The following is a 17,550-nucleotide window of genomic DNA, read 5'->3' as shown; positions in this document are numbered from 1 at the left end:
ACAAAATTGAGGCCTGAAGGATTAAGTAATAATCCATAGTTAAGATGCTGATAACTGGCAGAGCCAGGACCTAAGCTCCTGGCTGACTCTGAAACTGTAACCTCTGTGCTCTGGGAGGCCCTGGGCCTGCCTGGCCCTCGCCAGCGCGTAGGTGAACAGGACTTACTAATCACTTCTCTTGTTCATGGCAACACCGATTTGTTGAAAACTGAGTCGGTCACTAAAGCTCCTGCTCTCAGAATGGCACTTCATGTGACTTCAGCGCCAGGCTCCTCGGTTATCAGGGTATCGAGTAGCAGCAGCCTTACTTACTGCAGAACGAGACTGCTGGCCTGGGGAGAGCACGCCGGCCTTGCGAGTTGTCTCCTTGCACGCACAGCAGGGTCGCAGCACTACGAGCACCGAGAAGGCCAAGGAGGGTCAGGTAGATGTAGTTCGGGTGCCCGCAGTTGAGAGATTTCCTTCTTTCCTTCCACCTGTCTGTCTTCTGTTGAAGACAAACCGCTGTATATGAAAGCCATAGAGAAAACCACCAGGGTAGTTTTCTCCTTGTCCAGCAGGTGTCAGACGAGGCTGAGGAAGTGGCTAGAGGGCAAGCTCACCGCCTTGTGGCAGGCTTAGGCAGGGTGAGACGAGTGTGCGTTCTCCTGCTACGGCCATAGGCTAGCCTCCAGGCAGGGGCACGGGAGGCCGGGACGCACAGCCCCTTCTCACAGTCCCTTCTCCACCAAGCGGAGCTCACACTCTGGGAGCAGAGAGATGAGGAATTGCAGCCAGGGGAGTTGTGTTAGGGAGGGATGGGGACAGACAGGGCAGGTCCTGGGCATGGTGAGGGACATGACCAAGGAGCACGGCTGTGGGAAGTGAGACAGGTACCAGTGGGCCTCCTAGGGCCAGGGAAGTAATTGGGGTCCTTCTAAGTTCAGTGGGAAGCCACTTATGGGTTTTAAAGCAGGGAAGAGGAAGCTTTTGGTGGGTATTTAGGCCAGTGTTCTAAGCCTGTAGCGGAAGACACATTGTCTATTTCGGGTCTGTCACAGACATGCGCTTCTATAAAAAACAATAGAGATGAGGGACCAGCAGTTAGCATAATGGCTATGTTGCTGAACTCCCATGTAGTCGCCTGCGGTTCGAGTCCCGGACCCGGTGGCTTAAACTCACGCCGGGTGTGTATGCATGCATGCCTAAGATCCTGAGAGGAGAATGGAGGAGAAGGGATTGTGGCATAGCCATCCCTCCTGGGGGGTGATTTCTCACTTTCTGTCTCTGTTTATCTCTGTCTCTCTGGTGAGCCCACGCACTCTACAGCAAGAACAAACAAACAAACAAACAAAAACTAGTAACGAATCACCAGGAAAACGGCCATGAGGACAGTGGCACAGCATGTTACTTGCTAGAAGAGCTGCTGATGGTTACTCTTCTGTCCTTGCCTCTTAGACTGGTAGCCACCAGTCCTCAGATAGCAGTCTGCACGTGGGGTTGCCGACAGCACCTCTGCAGGGACCTCTCTGGTTGGTGGTCCCCATTGCTGTGACAGCAGCATCTACTCTCACTAATGTAATCTGGAAAGGAGTAGTGTCTGATCCAGACGGCTTGGCGGATTGAGGGCTGGAGAAGCCAGCCTCTGGGCTTGGCTTCTAGGAAGCAGTTTCCAGAATGAGTCTCTAGATTGGGTTGCTCAGGGGGCTGTTGCCCCTGCTGCCAGAGAGTGCCTCCGAGTAAAGCAGCTGCAGCTGCCTGCTCTGGGGTCATGCCACCCCAACCAGCCAGGGGCTGCGCCCACAGAGCAGAGCTCACTTCATCCTGTCTGCCCCAGAACTCGAGCCAACTCATCCTTCTCCAATAGTCCCATCTACGCAGACCCAGTCACCTCTGGAAGCCGCAACTGCAAGGCAGCCTGCAGAGTGCTGTCCAGCCTGGCATGCTGGGCGGGCTTGGGGTGGGCCCTGGGCGAGCCAGCCGCACTGTGTGCCCTGGAGGAGGGAAGGATGTAGGGATGGGGACGCGATGGCCACCATTCATGTGGGGCTCTTCCTGGAGTTCTTTGCCTGAGTGAATGAGCAGCCGGGGTGGACGGAGAGCGAACTGTGTGGTTGGCCAGCCTGGATGGTGCACTTGTGTGCGTTGTGCCCGACGGCACGGCGCTCATGCCATCTGCAACAGGAAAGGCCTCCTTGGAATTTGTCAAGGGTAAACAGGATAAAGGAGGTTAAGTATGCTGCAGATCCAGGCCACAGAGGCAGCGTCAGTTTTATAAAGCTGTATCTGATTCTGCTGTCTTGAACTATTTTAAGTTGAATTAATTTGCTTTTGCAGATGGGTAGTTTTCATTCCCCCACCCTCGCTGGTCCCCTGGCAGAGCCTGCAGTGGCTGCTCATTCACCACCCCCAGTCTTGTTCTTTGTCTCATGTCTACCCTCTGGTCCCCCTGGGGTGGGCATGCTCTGTCAGCAGGCTGGACTGGCCCCCTTGGTGGTGTCCTCTGGGTGTCCAGCACCAGCCTGGGCGTTACTGGTGTCGGCTCTCCACCTGGATGATGTGGGCAGGTATTGAGCCTCCCAGTTGCTTTCCTTGAGAGGAGTACGTGCCACTGGCTAGTCCCCATCCAATGGAGAGCCCCAGATCTCTTAACGGGGTCCAGTCGGGCCTCCGGGAAGTGGAACCAGGAAAGCCCTGCTTACTGTGGCCACATGGTTTCCCACCTCGGCTCCTCTGCCGGCCTCCCTTGTCCCTTGGCAGAGGTGGCCAGCCTCTAGACTTCCGCTGGGAGCAGTCTTCACATTCACACCGTTGGGGGAGGAAATGCGACAGCAGGGTCCAGCACTCCTACGGGCCCTGGCCACCTTCGGAGCCCCAGCTGCTCCTGGCCCTGTGTGCTGCCCTCGCCACTGCGGCTGTGCCTTGTCAAGGTGGGGCGGGGCATCCTGGAGGAAGCCATGGTGTCGGGCGACGAGCCAGTGGGCGACGGTGAACTGCGGTGGTGAGAGGGACCTTCGAGCTCAGCTCCGGGGACGGCCCCTGCCGCGCCTGTGGCTGTGCGGGCGTCTGCGGAACGGCACTGTCGGAGCGGATCCGTTGACGTCTGTATCTCGTCACGTCCGGCCTGCTCATCATTAGATGCCCTTTTTTCTCCTTTTTCTGTAGAGCACATGTGCTCCGGGGGGTGGGGGGCAGGGAGTGAGACACCATCTCTTGGGGGGGGGGGCCTGGCCCCCTTCTTTTCCAGTCTCTTCTGGGACCCTGCTGCCTTCACCACACACTGGCTGACCCCAGAAGAGCTCTTTTAGATCCATTTACACAGTTCGCTCCCAAATCACTTTTGTGCATATGAAGGAAAATAGAAACTTGTTGGAATGTTCCTAACGCTTCTGTGAAACACGTGGACTCCCTAGTCACCCCAGTGCCAGTCAGAGGGGGCAGTGCTGCATTTTTGTCACTGAACTTTTCTTCCAGCACCCTGGCACCCTGCTGTTAAGAGTGGCTCCCGTCAGCACGACTCTCCTTGTGGCACCGCGCCCTGGGTCCCAGTGTGCACAGACCACGTGCAGTTCCCGTCCTGCCTGCGCTATGAGACGGGGAGCCAGCTGTGTGGCTTGTAGTTGTTCTGAGGACTAAATAAAATAACAAGTGTGGGGTGTGCAGAGCAGCGTCTGGCTCGCGGCGGTCATCAATGAACACCGACCACTGTCACCATCGTCACTGCGTGGTTACGGTGCGCTGCAGGCCGTGCGTTCACGTGTTGTATGTGTCGCTGCCTTTCATCTTCCCAGCCTGTAGGCTCACCACCATTTGAGAGGGAGCTTTTCATTTCCGGTTGTCTGGTGTGATCCAGCTCCGAAGTGCAGCCTAGGAGCGCCTGCCCTTGAGCTTGTCACGGTGGGTGAGGGGGAGTTGGCTTCAGCTCCACTCTGAGCCCGACGCCTACCCATTGCCCGCTGCCCAGAGGGGTCTTTGACTCCACTGTCCTGTGGATAATCCTGCAGGTGTGGACACACGTGGTGCTGTGGGGCATGGCCTCGGGCCTCCGTGGGTGCCACAGGGAGACCGGGCCTGGGGACAGGGCCGTCACGCGTGGGGCTATGCGACATGGGCTGCGGTGGCACCGTGGCCCGTGGCTCAGCAGCTCGCAGTCGGCCGTCTCCATGCTCACCGCGTTATGATGCTTTAGGATCACAGGTGGGCTTCCTCGGGGCCACCTGAATGAGAGTATGGGCAGGACAGCTGAGAGGTGGGGGAGTGTGATCTGCCAGTATTCAGTAAGGGTCCTGCGAGGCACTTTTGAGGGATTTCTTGTTTAAAGAGAGATTTTTGCTATAGGGCGTGTATGTTTGCCAGAGACATAGAGACAAAAGGAGAAATCACCCACCTGGGCGATAGCCATACTGTGGTCCCTTCCTTTCCAGTCTCCTCTCAAGATCTTGTGCGGGCACACACACATGTTCGGCATGAGTTTTAAGCAGCTGGGTTCAGGATTTGAACCATATCAACTACATGGGAGTCCTGCAATGTAACTGCTGTGCCATCTGCTGGTCCCAAGAGATTTAGTCCAATATATACATATATACATACATATTACATATTTATTCTAAAAGATATACATGCATAATACTATAATTTGTTATAGAATATAGAATATATTTTCCTTGTTTCAAATGGATTGAAAACAACCTGGTGGGAACCAGGTACAGTCTTGGGCCTGGAAAGGCAGGATCTCATTTTGGGCAAACTTGGCTGGGATGGTGGTCAGTGTTTCCTTTTCCAGGCTGTGGGCTCAGACTGTTCAGACCAACTGGGTTTAGACTGTTAAGGGGACCAATAACACCCCTCCTGGTCAAGGAGGGGACACAGCTGCTGAATCCCCAGGGATAGGAATGGGGTGGAGAGGGGAGCCAGGGAGGTGGGCAGGGTGGACCGAAGGAGACTCATGGGGCACACAAGGTGCCCTGGACCTCATGCACAGATCTGGGTTCGGCCCTTGGAACCTGCTGTCCAGGTGATTATGCAGATTGAATATGTGTGATGCTTCCTAGTGGAAAGTTCCACTGTGAGCTGCTGATAGTTTGTAGCCTGGGTAAGTCGCATGGAGGTGGCCGAGAAGGCAGCTCCTGGAAAGGGAGCTCATGGCAAGGGCTCAGCCGCAGAGCTCGGGAGCAGACAGGGAGGTGTCCCACAGGAATGTGGCTGGAGCATCTGCCTAGCGGAGGGTTATGATGGTACCGTGTTCTCTTAGCGAGGACCCAGAACTCAGGGTTAGAGCCTGGGATCACCCCATGACCTGACAATCTGCCTGTGGGTTTGAGGGCTTGCTGGAGTCTGCGAACCCCTGTGGAGGGAGAGGACTGATTGAAGGGGACCCAAGTGCCAGGCTGATCTGTAGGCCACAAGACCTGGAGTCTGACCACAGGAGTGACCAGTACAGCCGAGCTCCAGAGCTTCATCCTGCAGCCGTACAACGGGACGGGAGTGCTGCTTTCTGCCATTGTGCAGGAGCGATATCATAAAGTTCCAGAAGACCTGTCACCCAGGGAAGCTCTCAAAGGCTCAACTTCAATTATTTTGATTTTAATTCTGGAAAACTGATGATAAATTATGTGAAACAGTATAAAGATTAAAGCACTTAATGAAAAACTTAGCCGTACTTAGACATCTTACCATCCAAATTATTTTCTATTATTTATGTATTATAAACATCCTTGTTCAGTTATACAGAATATACAGGAAAAGAGTATGTTTGTCAAAAGATTTTGCAAACTTAAGACCAGAAAGGCAAATAAGATATGTGTTCATGGAGGGAGTAGATTTCTGAACTGGTAAGTGAATGTGGTCATTTTGCAAATTTAAAACTCAATAACTTGAAAACACACACCTTTGTAGTTTAAGTACATTGTGGCACCTCTGGAACTGGGACGCCCCTCAGTGCTGGAGGTGCAGTGTTCAGAGCTCTTGGACAGAATGGGCAGCTACAGGAAGGAGGCGGGGCTGGCAGGGCACCGGGTCCAGGGGCTGCTGCAGTGCTGGTGCTGAGGCCAAGGAGGGGCAGCCGCCGTGGCCGCAGATGATGGCATTGTGAAATCCAATGGAGTATTAAAAAATAGTTCTGTGGAATTGCCACCCATCTCCTCTTAACGTGGAGATCTCCAGGTAGCCAGGAAACCTGAGAAAGCACTGGGCTTGCAGAGCCTCCTACTGGGAAGGGGCGTGACCGGGAGGCCTCCGTCGGTCGGGTCGGTCGGTCGGGGTCTCTGGTTGGGCACTCTGACGGTTCTTGCGCACTGCTGTCGGCACTGCAGTCCGCGTGAGTTAGGTGAAACCCTGCTGATGCGTGGAGTTTAACATGCCTGTTTTGTAAGTACATGCCATATTCCCCCCAACTAACTCAGTCTCTTGTGCACAGAGGAACTTAGATTCTCATACATCATTAAGTAACAGTGGATATTTTTTATTTGAATAAAGGGGGTTGTACCGTCGGTAACCACATTTGCCTATTTCCTTGATTGCAAGGGAGGAGACACCCATTGTCCGAGAAGAAAATCATGCGCTATATGTACCAGCTGTGCAGGTCCCTCGATCACATGCACAGGTACGTGCTGGGAGGTTCGGCAGCTCTCAGATGAACAGCCTGTTAGGGAGTCACTAAGCACAATTGAAGGAAGGCAGCAGTGGTGCAAGGTACGCGTGCTGCTCCACAGGGCTGCCTGCACGGGAGGGCTCTGGTTAAAGTCTAGAGACCTCCCCCAGAACCCTGGGCACCTGTGTGCCTGTGGCCTGGGGCTAGCTGGGGCGGAGGGCGGATCATGTCGTCCAGAGTCTGTTGGGGGTATTGCCCCTCTGTTTCTCTCCCTGTCTCTCTTGCTCATGTCACAAATAAATAAGTAAACTTAAAAAAAACCAAAAAACTGGGACCAGCAGCTGGCATAATGACTATGTTGCTGGACTCCCCTGTAGTCGACTACAGTTTGAGTTCCGGACCTGGTGGCTTAAACTCACGCCAGGCGTGTGTGTGTGAGTGCCCAAGATCCCGAGAGGAGAATGGAGAAGGGATTGCGGTGTGGCCATCCCCCCTGGGGAGTAATTTCTCCCTTTCTGTCTCTCTGTCTCTCTCTGTCTTTCTGGAGAGCACACGTGCCCTATAGCAAAAACCTCTCCAAAAAAAGAAATATACAACTGAAACGTGCCCGGCACCTGGGAAGGCACTGTCATGCCGTGGCTGAGGCCACAGGGGGCCAAGGGCTCAATTCTCAGCCCGGCCTAGGCAGGCCTGGCTTAAGTGCTGTGTGCCTGTGTCCTGTCCAGCTAGGAGGCTGGGGTAGGAGGACTAGGACATGGCGAGACCTTGTCGAAAATACCTGCCTTTGCCTCTTTTAAAAAATTAAATCAAATTTGAAGATTTTGAAATAATGGGGTATAATGAATTCTATTCTATTCTTTTATACTGAATACAGAAATGGAATATTTCACAGAGATGTCAAACCAGAAAATATATTGATAAAGGTAAGAGGTTTGAAATGAAAACATGCTATCAGAATAAAGGTAGAATATAAAACTGTTTTCACTGACAGTGTTTCCCATCCCTGGTAGGTGGATAGCATGTTTGTTGTAGTTTTTCTTTTTTCTCCTTTGTAAAAAGTGGTTGGTTTAACAGCATCCCAGCATCCCATCCCACCTGGAAGGGAGTTCCCCCCCACACTGTAGGCAGGGCCCGTTGACACGGCCATTCTGAGCACTGTGACCGTAAACGCTGTAGGGGCAGGACTGGATCCCAGTCTGTCTCACTGCAGGGCCACCAGAGCTCCCCGGACACACCGTGTCTGACTGGCTCTGGCCCCGCGTGGCTAGCAGAGCCCACACAGGTAGCTGAGAGCGGGGCCGTGGGGCTGGACGCCGGGGAGCGGGAGGTGTGATGGCACACAGCTGCGTGCAGGACCTGCTCAGGGGCCACGGCCGCCTCCCAGCCTTCAGAGCCCGTGGGTGTCTGGGAGCCTGCAGCCAGTGTACCCGAGACACGTCTCCACTTGCTCATCTGTTAGCGCTTCAGGCGCTTTGGCAGCCAGGGGTGATAGCTGACAGGGTGGCGCGGCGCGAGCCGTTCCATCGGACCCCGGCGGCTGTGTGCTGAGATGCTGCTCGGCCTTGCTTTCTCCCCTTTGCAGCAAGATGTCCTGAAATTAGGGGACTTTGGATCCTGCCGGAGTGTCTACTCCAAGCAGCCGTACACCGAGTACATCTCTACCCGCTGGTACCGGGCCCCGGAGTGTCTGCTCACCGATGGCTTCTACACGTACAAGATGGACCTGTGGAGTGCTGGCTGCGTGTTCTACGAGATTGCCAGGTACTGCTGCGGCCCCGCGCCTGTCGGGCCCCATAGCCAAAGGGCAGCAGGCGCCGGCTTCCTGCCTGCTACTTTGCTACCTCACTGTCCAGACTCTAGTCATTCTGGGTGCTTTTTGCCTTTTTTTTTTTTTTTTTTAATTAATTAAGTTATTAATATTTATTATTACTATTATTATTTTAATTTGACCAGAGAGAGACAGAGGAAAGCAAGAAAGCAAGCCACCAGGTCCGGGACTTGAATTGCAGTTGCTCATATAGGAATCCAGCGCCTTAACCGCCACGCCACCTGCCTACCTTTGTTTTTATTTTGTTTGTTTTCATGATTGAGTACATATGTGTGCACATATGAGCGTGAGAGAGAAGCACTGTCTGTCGCAGCATGCCACGGCCCCTCCCAACCCTCCAGCTCCGTGCTATTGCGGGTGTCTGTGTGCCCAACTTGTTTTCAGGCCGACCCAGGGATCCGAACCCCTTGTTGGCCATATGACTTTGCAGCCCTGCAGTCCAGTGCTGGGCTTGTGGTTTTGTTTTGCCTTAGTCTTTGCCATAGGGCATGTGCGCTCCCCAGAGAGACACAGAGACAGGAAAAGTGAGAGAGCATCCCCAGGAGGGGTGGCCATGCTGCAACCCTTTTTCTTTCATTTTCCTCTTGAGATTCTGGGCACACGCACACATACCCAGTGTGGTTTGTTTGTTTGTTTTAAATAATTATGTTACTTAAAATTATTGTCATTTTAATTTGACCAGAGAAAGAGTAGGAAAGTGAGAAAGCAAGCCACCAGGTCTGGGACTCGAATCGCAGTTGGCCATGTGGGATTTCAGCACCTTAATCACCATGCCACCTGCTTGTCCCACCAACCCAGCAAGTTTTTCTGGCTTTCCAGTCTCGGACTCAGAACTATAGTCAGCCATGTGGCCTCCCATCCCTTAACCACACCACCAGCTAGCCCTGTGGTGGCCCTGTAAACTTCAACAGTACGTTTACTAGGCTTTCATTTTACTTTTTGTCAAATACTTTTCCTTGTTTTTTTTTTTTTTTTTTTTTTTTGAGAAGTTTTTGCTGTAGGGCGCGTGCGCTCGCCAGACAGAGAGAGAGACATAGAGACAGAAAGTGAGAAATCACCCCCCAGGGGGGATGGTCACGCCGCAATCCCTTCTCCATTCTCCTCTCGGGATCTTGGGCACGCACGCACACGCGCCCAGCGTGAGTTCTAAGCCACCGGGTCCAGGATGCGAACCACGGTCGACTACGTGGGAGTCCAGAGACATAGCCATTATGCTAACTGCTGGTTCCCCTACTTTTCCTTGTTTTCACTGAGAAAGAACACTGTCAGTTTCTTCTCTCCTTCTGGCTCACCCAGCCCTGCATGGTGGCCTTGCAGTCAGGCTTGGTAATGAAACAACCAAAAAGCGAGTCTCGAGCATAGAGTGTGCTATGTGCCTCCTGCTCTGACCACCTGCATGGGGAGGTGTGAGCAGGAGCCCCAGGCCTCTCTGAGGGGCATGGTCATGTCAGGTAGGGTGCGCTGGCCTAGGATGTGGCACCTTTGCGGACAGTCAGATCTAGAACATCCCAATCTCAATCATCCCCCCACCTCCATCCCCCCAATCTCCATGCCCTCTTGACCCCCAGCCTTTGGGCTTCACCACAGGAAGGAGCTGAGGTCCAGGGAAGAAAGGAAAAGGGTTTGTCCCACTTGGAGGGGAAGAGGGTATCAAATTACAGAAGCCCTAGGAGGGCATGGGGCTGCCAGTCTGGGCTCACTGTCTGGTCAGCAGGTGCTGGCGAGTTTACTGTCTGGTGAGGCACACCAGAACAGAAGAGCCAGTCACCCGGGCTGCCTCCTGGTCCCACCACTCAACTGACTGCTCCAGAAATACGGACAGGTGTGACTTCGATCCTCCATGGGCCCTGGTAACATGTTGTTGACTTGGAAAGTTGAATGGCATGTCACTGAAGCCAGAAATCAACAGGCAGTCCTTTTTCTTTTCCTTTTTTAATAAACAAACAAACAAACGTGGTATAGGGTATGTGCACTTGCCAGAGAGAGGCCATCCCTGGGGGGGGATGGCCATACTGCAGTCCCCCCTCCTCTCAGGAGCTGGGGCATGCACATACACACACACACACCCAGTGCATTTCCCAAGCCACCAGGTCTAGGACTGGAACTGCACAGTTGGCCATGTGGGACCCAGCCGTCCTAACCACCACCCACTGGCTGGCCCGATCCTTTTTCTTGCACTGAAATCCCTCAAGTTAATTTTGAAGTTGTTAAGGGACTTCATGGTTCTGTAGCATCCAGCCAGAAGGCAAAGCAGTAAGGGTGACTGGGTTATGAAGCTGTGCTGAGCCTGGGCATTCCCCTTTCCCATTCCAGAGTGTTCCCTGTCACTCACACTTTCCTCTTGCCCGTAGTCACAAGGTACTGTCATTTTCCCGAGGAGAAGCTAGTGCCGCCACCAGAGCTGTTTTTAAACTCTGCCCGGGGCGTGTGCTGTGCACTGGGTTTACTTGCGCAGGTCTGTGAGCTTTCACCCACCGTTCCCAAGTCTGTGAACACCCCAAAGACCAGACGGCTTCCCAGAACTCTTACTGACAAAACCCAACCTGTCACCCCTTGAATTTGTCAACGAAGCTCACCTGGGCCATGGTGGTTCGTTGCAGAAAGTGGGAGTAGTCACAGTTCACGCAGACTCCCAAGCGTGCAGACAGAGGGGCGTGGATCTGTCTCTGGCCTCTTGGGAACGCACGCAGGACCCCAGGGGTGGGGGGGCAGAATGAGTGCAAGGACTGCGCCGTGGGTGCGGATGCCTTGAACTTCTACCTGTGAGTGGGCGAGCTGCCTGCAGTCCCAGCCCTGTCCTGACCACATGCCCTTGCTATGCCCTTCCAGTCTGCAGCCCCTTTTCCCTGGAGCAAATGAACTGGACCAGATCTCCAAAATCCACGACGTCATCGGCACTCCGGCCAGGAAGACTCTCAGCAAGTTCAAACAGTAGGTCTGGTGGCCGAGAGGCAGGCGTGCCGCCCCTTCCTGCTGCCCCTTCCTGCCCAGGGAGTGGGCAGGGCTGTTTCTGACCCCCTCCTGCCCTTTGCTCTCCAGGCCCCCATTCCTTCGAGGAGGGAGAGCCAGCGCAGTGGCTGCGGGGACACACCCGTCCCTTTGGGGGACCACTGAGGCATGCTCTTTCCGGAGCATCATGGGATTTCCCACTGTCTTTCTAAGGGTCTGGGAGTCGTATTTTGTCCCCCGAGCATTGTTTATATAGAACTTAGAATCTTGGGGTGAGAATGTCCCCTGGTTTGGACAACAGTGAGGAAAGTGCTGAACCCATATGCGGTGTGCCCAGGCTGCACCGGGTTTTGTTTGGATAAAGAAGAGGCTGCCGCTGAGGAGTCAGGGGCTTCCGAGGGATGGCCTTCGAGCTGGGGGTGAGCAGGTCCTGGGAGGGGGAGATGCCAGCGATCGCGGGTCCTCTCCTTCTCACATGGGAAGTAACATTATTAATCTTCCATGGGGAAGGTAGTTGACTCATGCTTGTAGCTTACTAGACCTCACGCCCTTCCTCAGCAGAGTTTGCTTTAGAGCAGTGGGAGGTCACAGCAACGTGGAGCGAAGGGTACAGAGTCCCCATGACCCCTTCCCCACGCACCGCCTCCCCGTTGTCCACATTCCCTCCAGAGATGGGCATGCGCTACATCCAGAGCTGCCACTGGTGCGCTGTCACCACCTAGGCCTGGCGTCTCTGGGGTGGCTCCTGCTGCTGTGGCTCTGCAGGTCGGACAGGCTGGTCCCGACGCCCTCTGTAGATTGTAAACCGTCGGAGTGCTGGCACCAGGTGCTCTCAGTAATGGATTGATTGTTCATTGTCGTTGGGCTTTCAATACAGGTCGAGAGCTATGAGTTTTGATTTTCCTTTTAAAAAGGGATCAGGAATACCTCTACTGACAACCAGTTTGTCCCCACAATGCCTTTCTCTCCTGCGCGCAATGGTGGCCTACGACCCCGACGACAGAATCGCTGCCCACCAGGCCCTCCAGCACCCCTACTTCCAAGAGCAGAGGTAGGCGCTCTGCTGGAGCTCCATGTGCCATTGGGGGAGACTGCTGGTTATGGAGACATGGGCGAGGGACTGGCCTCTGGAGAGTCCCTCAGTTCCCAGGAACAGCTCTGTACTGAACAGGGTTGGTGCCTCCTGGACCCCTGCCAAGTTGGCATATCCTCCCAAAGGCTGTTGGCACCTTTAGGCAAGAGTGAGGGGGTCATATGGGCCTTCGTGCAGTTCTGATGGGCCATCAGGAACCCCATGGAGGGCATTGGGACCACCGTCCCAGGGTGGTGGGCTCTGTGGCTCACGGGCGCCTGTTGCCACCTCCTGCCCCCGCCGTGGTGTAAGGCAGCCGAGGCACGCAGGAGCAGGCTGAGGGCTGTGCTCCGACACTACCCTGGGCGTCGAGATCTTGACCTCGTGTAATTTTGCAGGAGTGAGGGACCTGGGCTGCTTTACTGTCAGTGCCAGGGGGCCCGTTGAGACCCTGCAGATCCTGGTGTGCGCCCAGTGCAAACGCACCTTTGCGAAGAGCTGAGCAGCCCTGGGAGTCACCTGGTGGGGCTCCTGCTGAGCGGGGCCTGGGGGCGCCTGCTCTGAGCTCAACCAGCTCCACTCTTCCACACGCTCGTGAGGGCGACAAGGAAGAGGAAAGGCCGCTCCCCATCACCTCCGTGGAAGAGAAGAGCTGTGATGCAGGAGTGCGGCCCTTCTCAGTGTGGCCACCCCTTCTCTTCTCTGTCCCTGTAGGGCACTTGAGAATCAGGCTCTGGCCAGCCACAGGAAAGCCTGCTTTCCAGAGCACCCTGTGGCACCCATACCACTTGGAAACAGCTGGCACGCCATTTCGAAGGAGGGCAGGAGGCAGGTACTGTGTGAGGCCAGGGGGCTGGAAATTGCCCAGTCTAATGGGGACTGGGTGGCTAGGGTGGCCTGTGTCTCTCTGAGGAAGGTGCCACCTGTGGAGTATGGTAGCAGACCAGACTGTCGTGTCTATTCTGAAAGGGTGCCTCTTTTCTGTTTTAGAGGGTTTGCCATAGGGTATGTGTACTAGCCTGAGAGAGTTAAGAGACAGTGAGAAGGGAAGTGAGAAATCACCCCCAGGCAGTGGGGGGGGGCAGAGGGTAGGGATGGCCAGGCTACAATCTCTTCTTCATTCTCCTCCCAGGTTCTTGGGCACGCATACACACATGCCCGGCATGAGTTTCAAGCCTCTGGGTCCGGGACTTGAAATACTGTCACCTGGCCCCACGTCTCACCTTCCCACCTTGCTGGCTTCCACCAAGCCCCCACTATCAGTCACTCAGGCCTTGGCACTTCCCGCAGACCTGGGAGGAAGCGCCAGGCTCTGTGGCCCATGGGCGTCTGTCACCACCTCCTGCCCCTGCTGTGGTGTAAGGCAGCCGAGGCACGCAGGAGCAGGCCGAGGGCTGTGCTCCAGCACCACCCTGGGCGTCGAGATCTTGACCTCGTGTAATTTTTACCATGAACAGTTTCCTCCAACCATTAAAAAGGGAAAGAACGGGAACCAGCAATTAGCGTAATGGCTATGTCGCTGGACTCCCACGTAGTCGACCGCGGTTCGTGTCCCGGACCCGGTGGCTTAAAACTCACGCCGGGCGCGTGTGCGTGCGTGCCCAAGATCCCGAGAGGAGAATGGAGGAGAAGGGATTGCGGCGTGACCATCCCTCCTGGGGGGTGATTTCTCGCTTTCTGTCTCTATGTCTCTCTCTGTCTGTCTGGCGAGCGCACGCGCCCTACAGTGAAAATCTCTCAAAAAAAAAAAATTTTGATACAGAAAAAACATCTTTTTTTAGTTTTTTTTTTTTCCCCCATAGGGCATGTGCACACCCCAAAAAGTGGCTTGAAAATCACACTGGGCACGTGTGCATGTGTGGCCAAAATCCTAGGAAGAGAATTGGGAAGGGACTGTGGTGGGCCTTCACCCCCGGGGGCGATTTCTCATTCTCCTTCTCACTGTCTCTGTGTGGTGAGGCGATGGGCAGATACGGGGCAGGGGGCATCACTGTCTCTGTGTGGTGAGTTCACGTGCCCTATGGCAAGTGGAGGCGATGGGCAGATACGGGGCAGGGGGCATCAGGTACCTTGGCCTGGGAGCCCCCGGGGACCTATCATTCCTCAGCCTCCCCCAGCAGCAATCTAGTAAGCGGCGTTGCTCGCCAGAGGTCCTCGAGTGCAGGAACAGATGGTGGGCAGGTCCCCACCAGGGAGCCTGAGTCCCGGTGTGTGGGACGTGGTGGTGGTGTCACTCTGGGGGCATCTCGCAGTCGAGACGTTCTTCAGGCAGAGTGCCGACCTCGGTGTTGCTCCTGATTCCCGTGATGGGGAAGCCATCACACACTCACCTAGCTTTTGTTCTGTTTCAAGAAGCCATCACCACAGCGAGAAGGAGACCATCCTGGTAGGCAGGGGCCAGCCTGCCTAAGGGTGCTGCCCAGGCTGAAGCTTTCGGGAGTGACCAACCTGTCGTACTCCAGCCCTGTGCTGCAGTCGGTGTTCGGGCCCGGAGCGAGTGGCCAGGTCCCGGTGCTGAGGCCACTCCAGTGTGTGGGTGTGAGCAAGAAGGTAGCGTACGTCCCTGCTTCTCGGAGGGGTCTGGTTGCAGCCCCACCTAGGCCTCTGCTGAATGTCGTTTCTCTTTAACAGACAGATATGCAGAAGGGCGCTAAGCCTCACCTGAAACAGTACCGCCTGCCCACAATAGAAAGGAAAGGTGGGGGGCGCTGAGCCACGCTGTCTCACCCTGCGGATTAAGACCAGGAGCGAGCAGGCCAGGCCCCGTGGATCTGCTTCTGTGACACAGAGGGGGGCTTAGGACGCCTGGCGCAGGCCTCTGCGTGAGGTCTGCTGGCCCCTGAACGCTGTCCTGGGCCCAGCCTGCAGAGACCGGCCAGGCTGGCCTGCCGATCTCCTCACCCTGCCCATCTGACCCTACGCAGCTGTATGGTGTTCCGGCCACATATACTCGCGAAGACACCTCATTCTGGGGCAGGGAGTATCCTGTGACTTCACCCGAATCACATAGGCGAACTAGGTCCCGTCACGTGTTGAGGCCTGGTGCAAGGCGGGCTGCAGTCAGGCCTGCGCCAGCCCTCACTGGGGCACACGGCATGTTCACCGTGTGAGTGTCTCAGACGACACTACCAGGCACCCTGTTGTCATTAAAGAGCACGCCGTCCTTGTGGCGCTGCGTGTCATATTCTCTGCACTGGTGTGTCCTTATTGTCCGGCCCTTCCCTTTCAGCTTTCGTGAGCACCTCTGGGTAATTGAGCCCACGTTTAATTTTGCTCCTTTTGACACACCACTAAGGAGTGAAGGAGGGCCTGTTCCGGTGAGGCCGGCCACAGTGCCCTTTCCCTGCAGCGGGCGTCAAGGTTCCAGAGGGTACAGAGCGCTGCTCCTGACCTCTCGCTGGGCTCAGAGCGTTGTTTCTGTGGGAGGCCTCTGTGTCTTCCGGAAAGAAACCCGTTTCCCTGTGAGGCTAGGGTGGGAACCCGTGCAGAAGCGGTGGGTCCAGCTGGACCGGGCAGGGCACTGGCCAGGGTGCTGGCAGAGGGGCAGCATTCACCCCTTTTGGCCTCGGCCTGCAGCCTAGTGACTGCTTCTTTTCTTATCTTCTCAAACTTGGGATATTTGAAGCAAAACTCCCCTTCCCAGGTGAGTGCTTAGGTCCTCGTCATGTAGAGATGACCGTGACTCTGCTGTCTGTGTTCTTCCAGTGCCCCGGCCCTGCGCAGGTGGTAGAGCGGAGCAGGGGCACCAGGGTGCTGGCTGGTAGGGGGCGTGTGGCACCATGGGCAGGCACAGCTTGGAACCAGCACTTCGCAGTAGCTGGGGAAGCTCGGACAGTCTGGGCGGAGAGCTGAGTGGGGAGCGCGGTCCAGCTTAGGGCAGTGGGGAGACCAGGGAGGCCAAGAAGGGCAGCATCCAGAGAAGGGCAGCATCCATGAAAATCACGCCTGCTGGCAACTTAAGAGCTGGGGCTGTGGGGCGGGGTTTGAGCACAGTCCTTCCAGATCCAGGCGAGACCTTGTGTGGCGCTCAGCACAACCATGCCAGGCAGGAGGGTGCTTGGGAGTTGCAAGTCATGAGGGAGCCGAGCTGGGTGGAGAAAGGGAGACCAGACACAGGGCCTGACACCACTGCTGGCAAGGGCCGGTGAGGCAGCGGCCTGGAGGAGTGCGGGCAGCCATGCCTGGGCCTGAAGAGGGGTCTAGAGGCTAGGGGCACCAGAGAGCCACATCCTACAGAGGTGATGGCTGGGGGCTGCTCCTGTCCTTGAGGACATGGTGTGTTTAGGGATTCTGGCACCCCTTGCTGTCGGAAATATGGGGGAGATCTTTGCAGTTCTGTGGGTACTTCCTAAGAAGTCACGTGGTTGCAGACACCTGTGCCTGGGAAGCCAGTGGCCCTTCCTCCCCCAGCACTCTCCTCCCTGCACAGGGCAGCCAGCAGGCTCTTTGGAGGCAGGCCAGGACTGGGGAACATGCCCTCTCCACTGAGAGGGCCTCTGGGTTTCCTCTCAGTGTCTGGCCTCAGTGCTCTGAAGCTTGCAGTGGGCCTGGCACAGCAGGGCGGGGGGACCGGAGCCCAGCCGCTGGCCTCCCAGCAGGCAGGGCTGGCCCAAGTCGCCGCCACCTGGCTCCCTGGGTGCAGGGTGTTTCTCTGGTCCACAGCAGGACTCGAACAGCAGCTGGGTGTGGGATACCCAGTGTCCTGCAGACTTAGAGGAGGAGGAACCTGCTGGCCACCCTTGGGGCTTCCTGCATTTTGTTTGGAACTTGCACCTGACTGTTCTTGATGGAGAATACAGGTACGAGGAGGCAGCTGATTGACTCATGGTTCTCCTTGCCCTGCAGTAGGCAGGCACTGGCCAGAGCCAAGAGCAGAGGGGCCAAGCTGGCCTGGTGGGCCCCTGCCCAGCCCCACGCTGCCAGGCTGCGAGGGCTGCCAGCTGGGTCACTGATGTTCCACCGGCACTCGAATCTCCAGCGTCCAGGACAGAAGTCAGGATGGAGTTATGCCCCTCTCCTCCAGCCCTCTGGGGCAGTTACTCCACAACTGTCTGCTGAGTACCTGCCCTCTGCCCGTCTGTGTTACCTGCCTCCTTCTAGCCTGTCCAGAGGAAATGGGGGCCAAAGCCCCCC

The 17,550-nt window shown here is 55.8% G+C and overlaps 1 protein-coding gene across 4 annotated transcripts in view; it reads left to right on the top strand.

The window, feature by feature from the left end:
* MOK (MOK protein kinase) overlaps positions 1-15,400 on the top strand; it is a 50,495-nt gene extending 35,095 nt beyond the window's left edge. For 3 of the 4 annotated variants that reach the window (XM_006160020.3, XM_027776375.1, XM_014592202.2), the window contains 8 exons: positions 6,502-6,580; positions 7,443-7,491; positions 8,151-8,329; positions 11,226-11,327; positions 12,223-12,396; positions 13,132-13,249; positions 14,770-14,967; positions 15,049-15,400. In XM_006160020.3, coding sequence (XP_006160082.2) covers positions 6,502-6,580; positions 7,443-7,491; positions 8,151-8,329; positions 11,226-11,327; positions 12,223-12,396; positions 13,132-13,249; positions 14,770-14,967; positions 15,049-15,129 — 980 coding nt within the window. In that variant the 3' untranslated portion in view covers positions 15,130-15,400. The remainder of the gene's footprint in view (positions 1-6,501; positions 6,581-7,442; positions 7,492-8,150; positions 8,330-11,225; positions 11,328-12,222; positions 12,397-13,131; positions 13,250-14,769; positions 14,968-15,048) is intronic. The other variant, XM_027776376.1, reaches the window with a different exon arrangement.
* The last annotated feature ends 2,150 nt before the right edge of the window (positions 15,401-17,550 follow it).

Source organism: Tupaia chinensis, unplaced genomic scaffold (genome assembly GCF_000334495.1).
Source record: "Tupaia chinensis unplaced genomic scaffold, TupChi_1.0 Scaffold000671_1, whole genome shotgun sequence".
Classification (NCBI taxonomy): Eukaryota; Metazoa; Chordata; class Mammalia; order Scandentia; family Tupaiidae; genus Tupaia; species Tupaia belangeri.
Note: the sequence above shows the minus strand (reverse complement) of the source record. Positions and strands in the feature narration are given on the sequence as shown.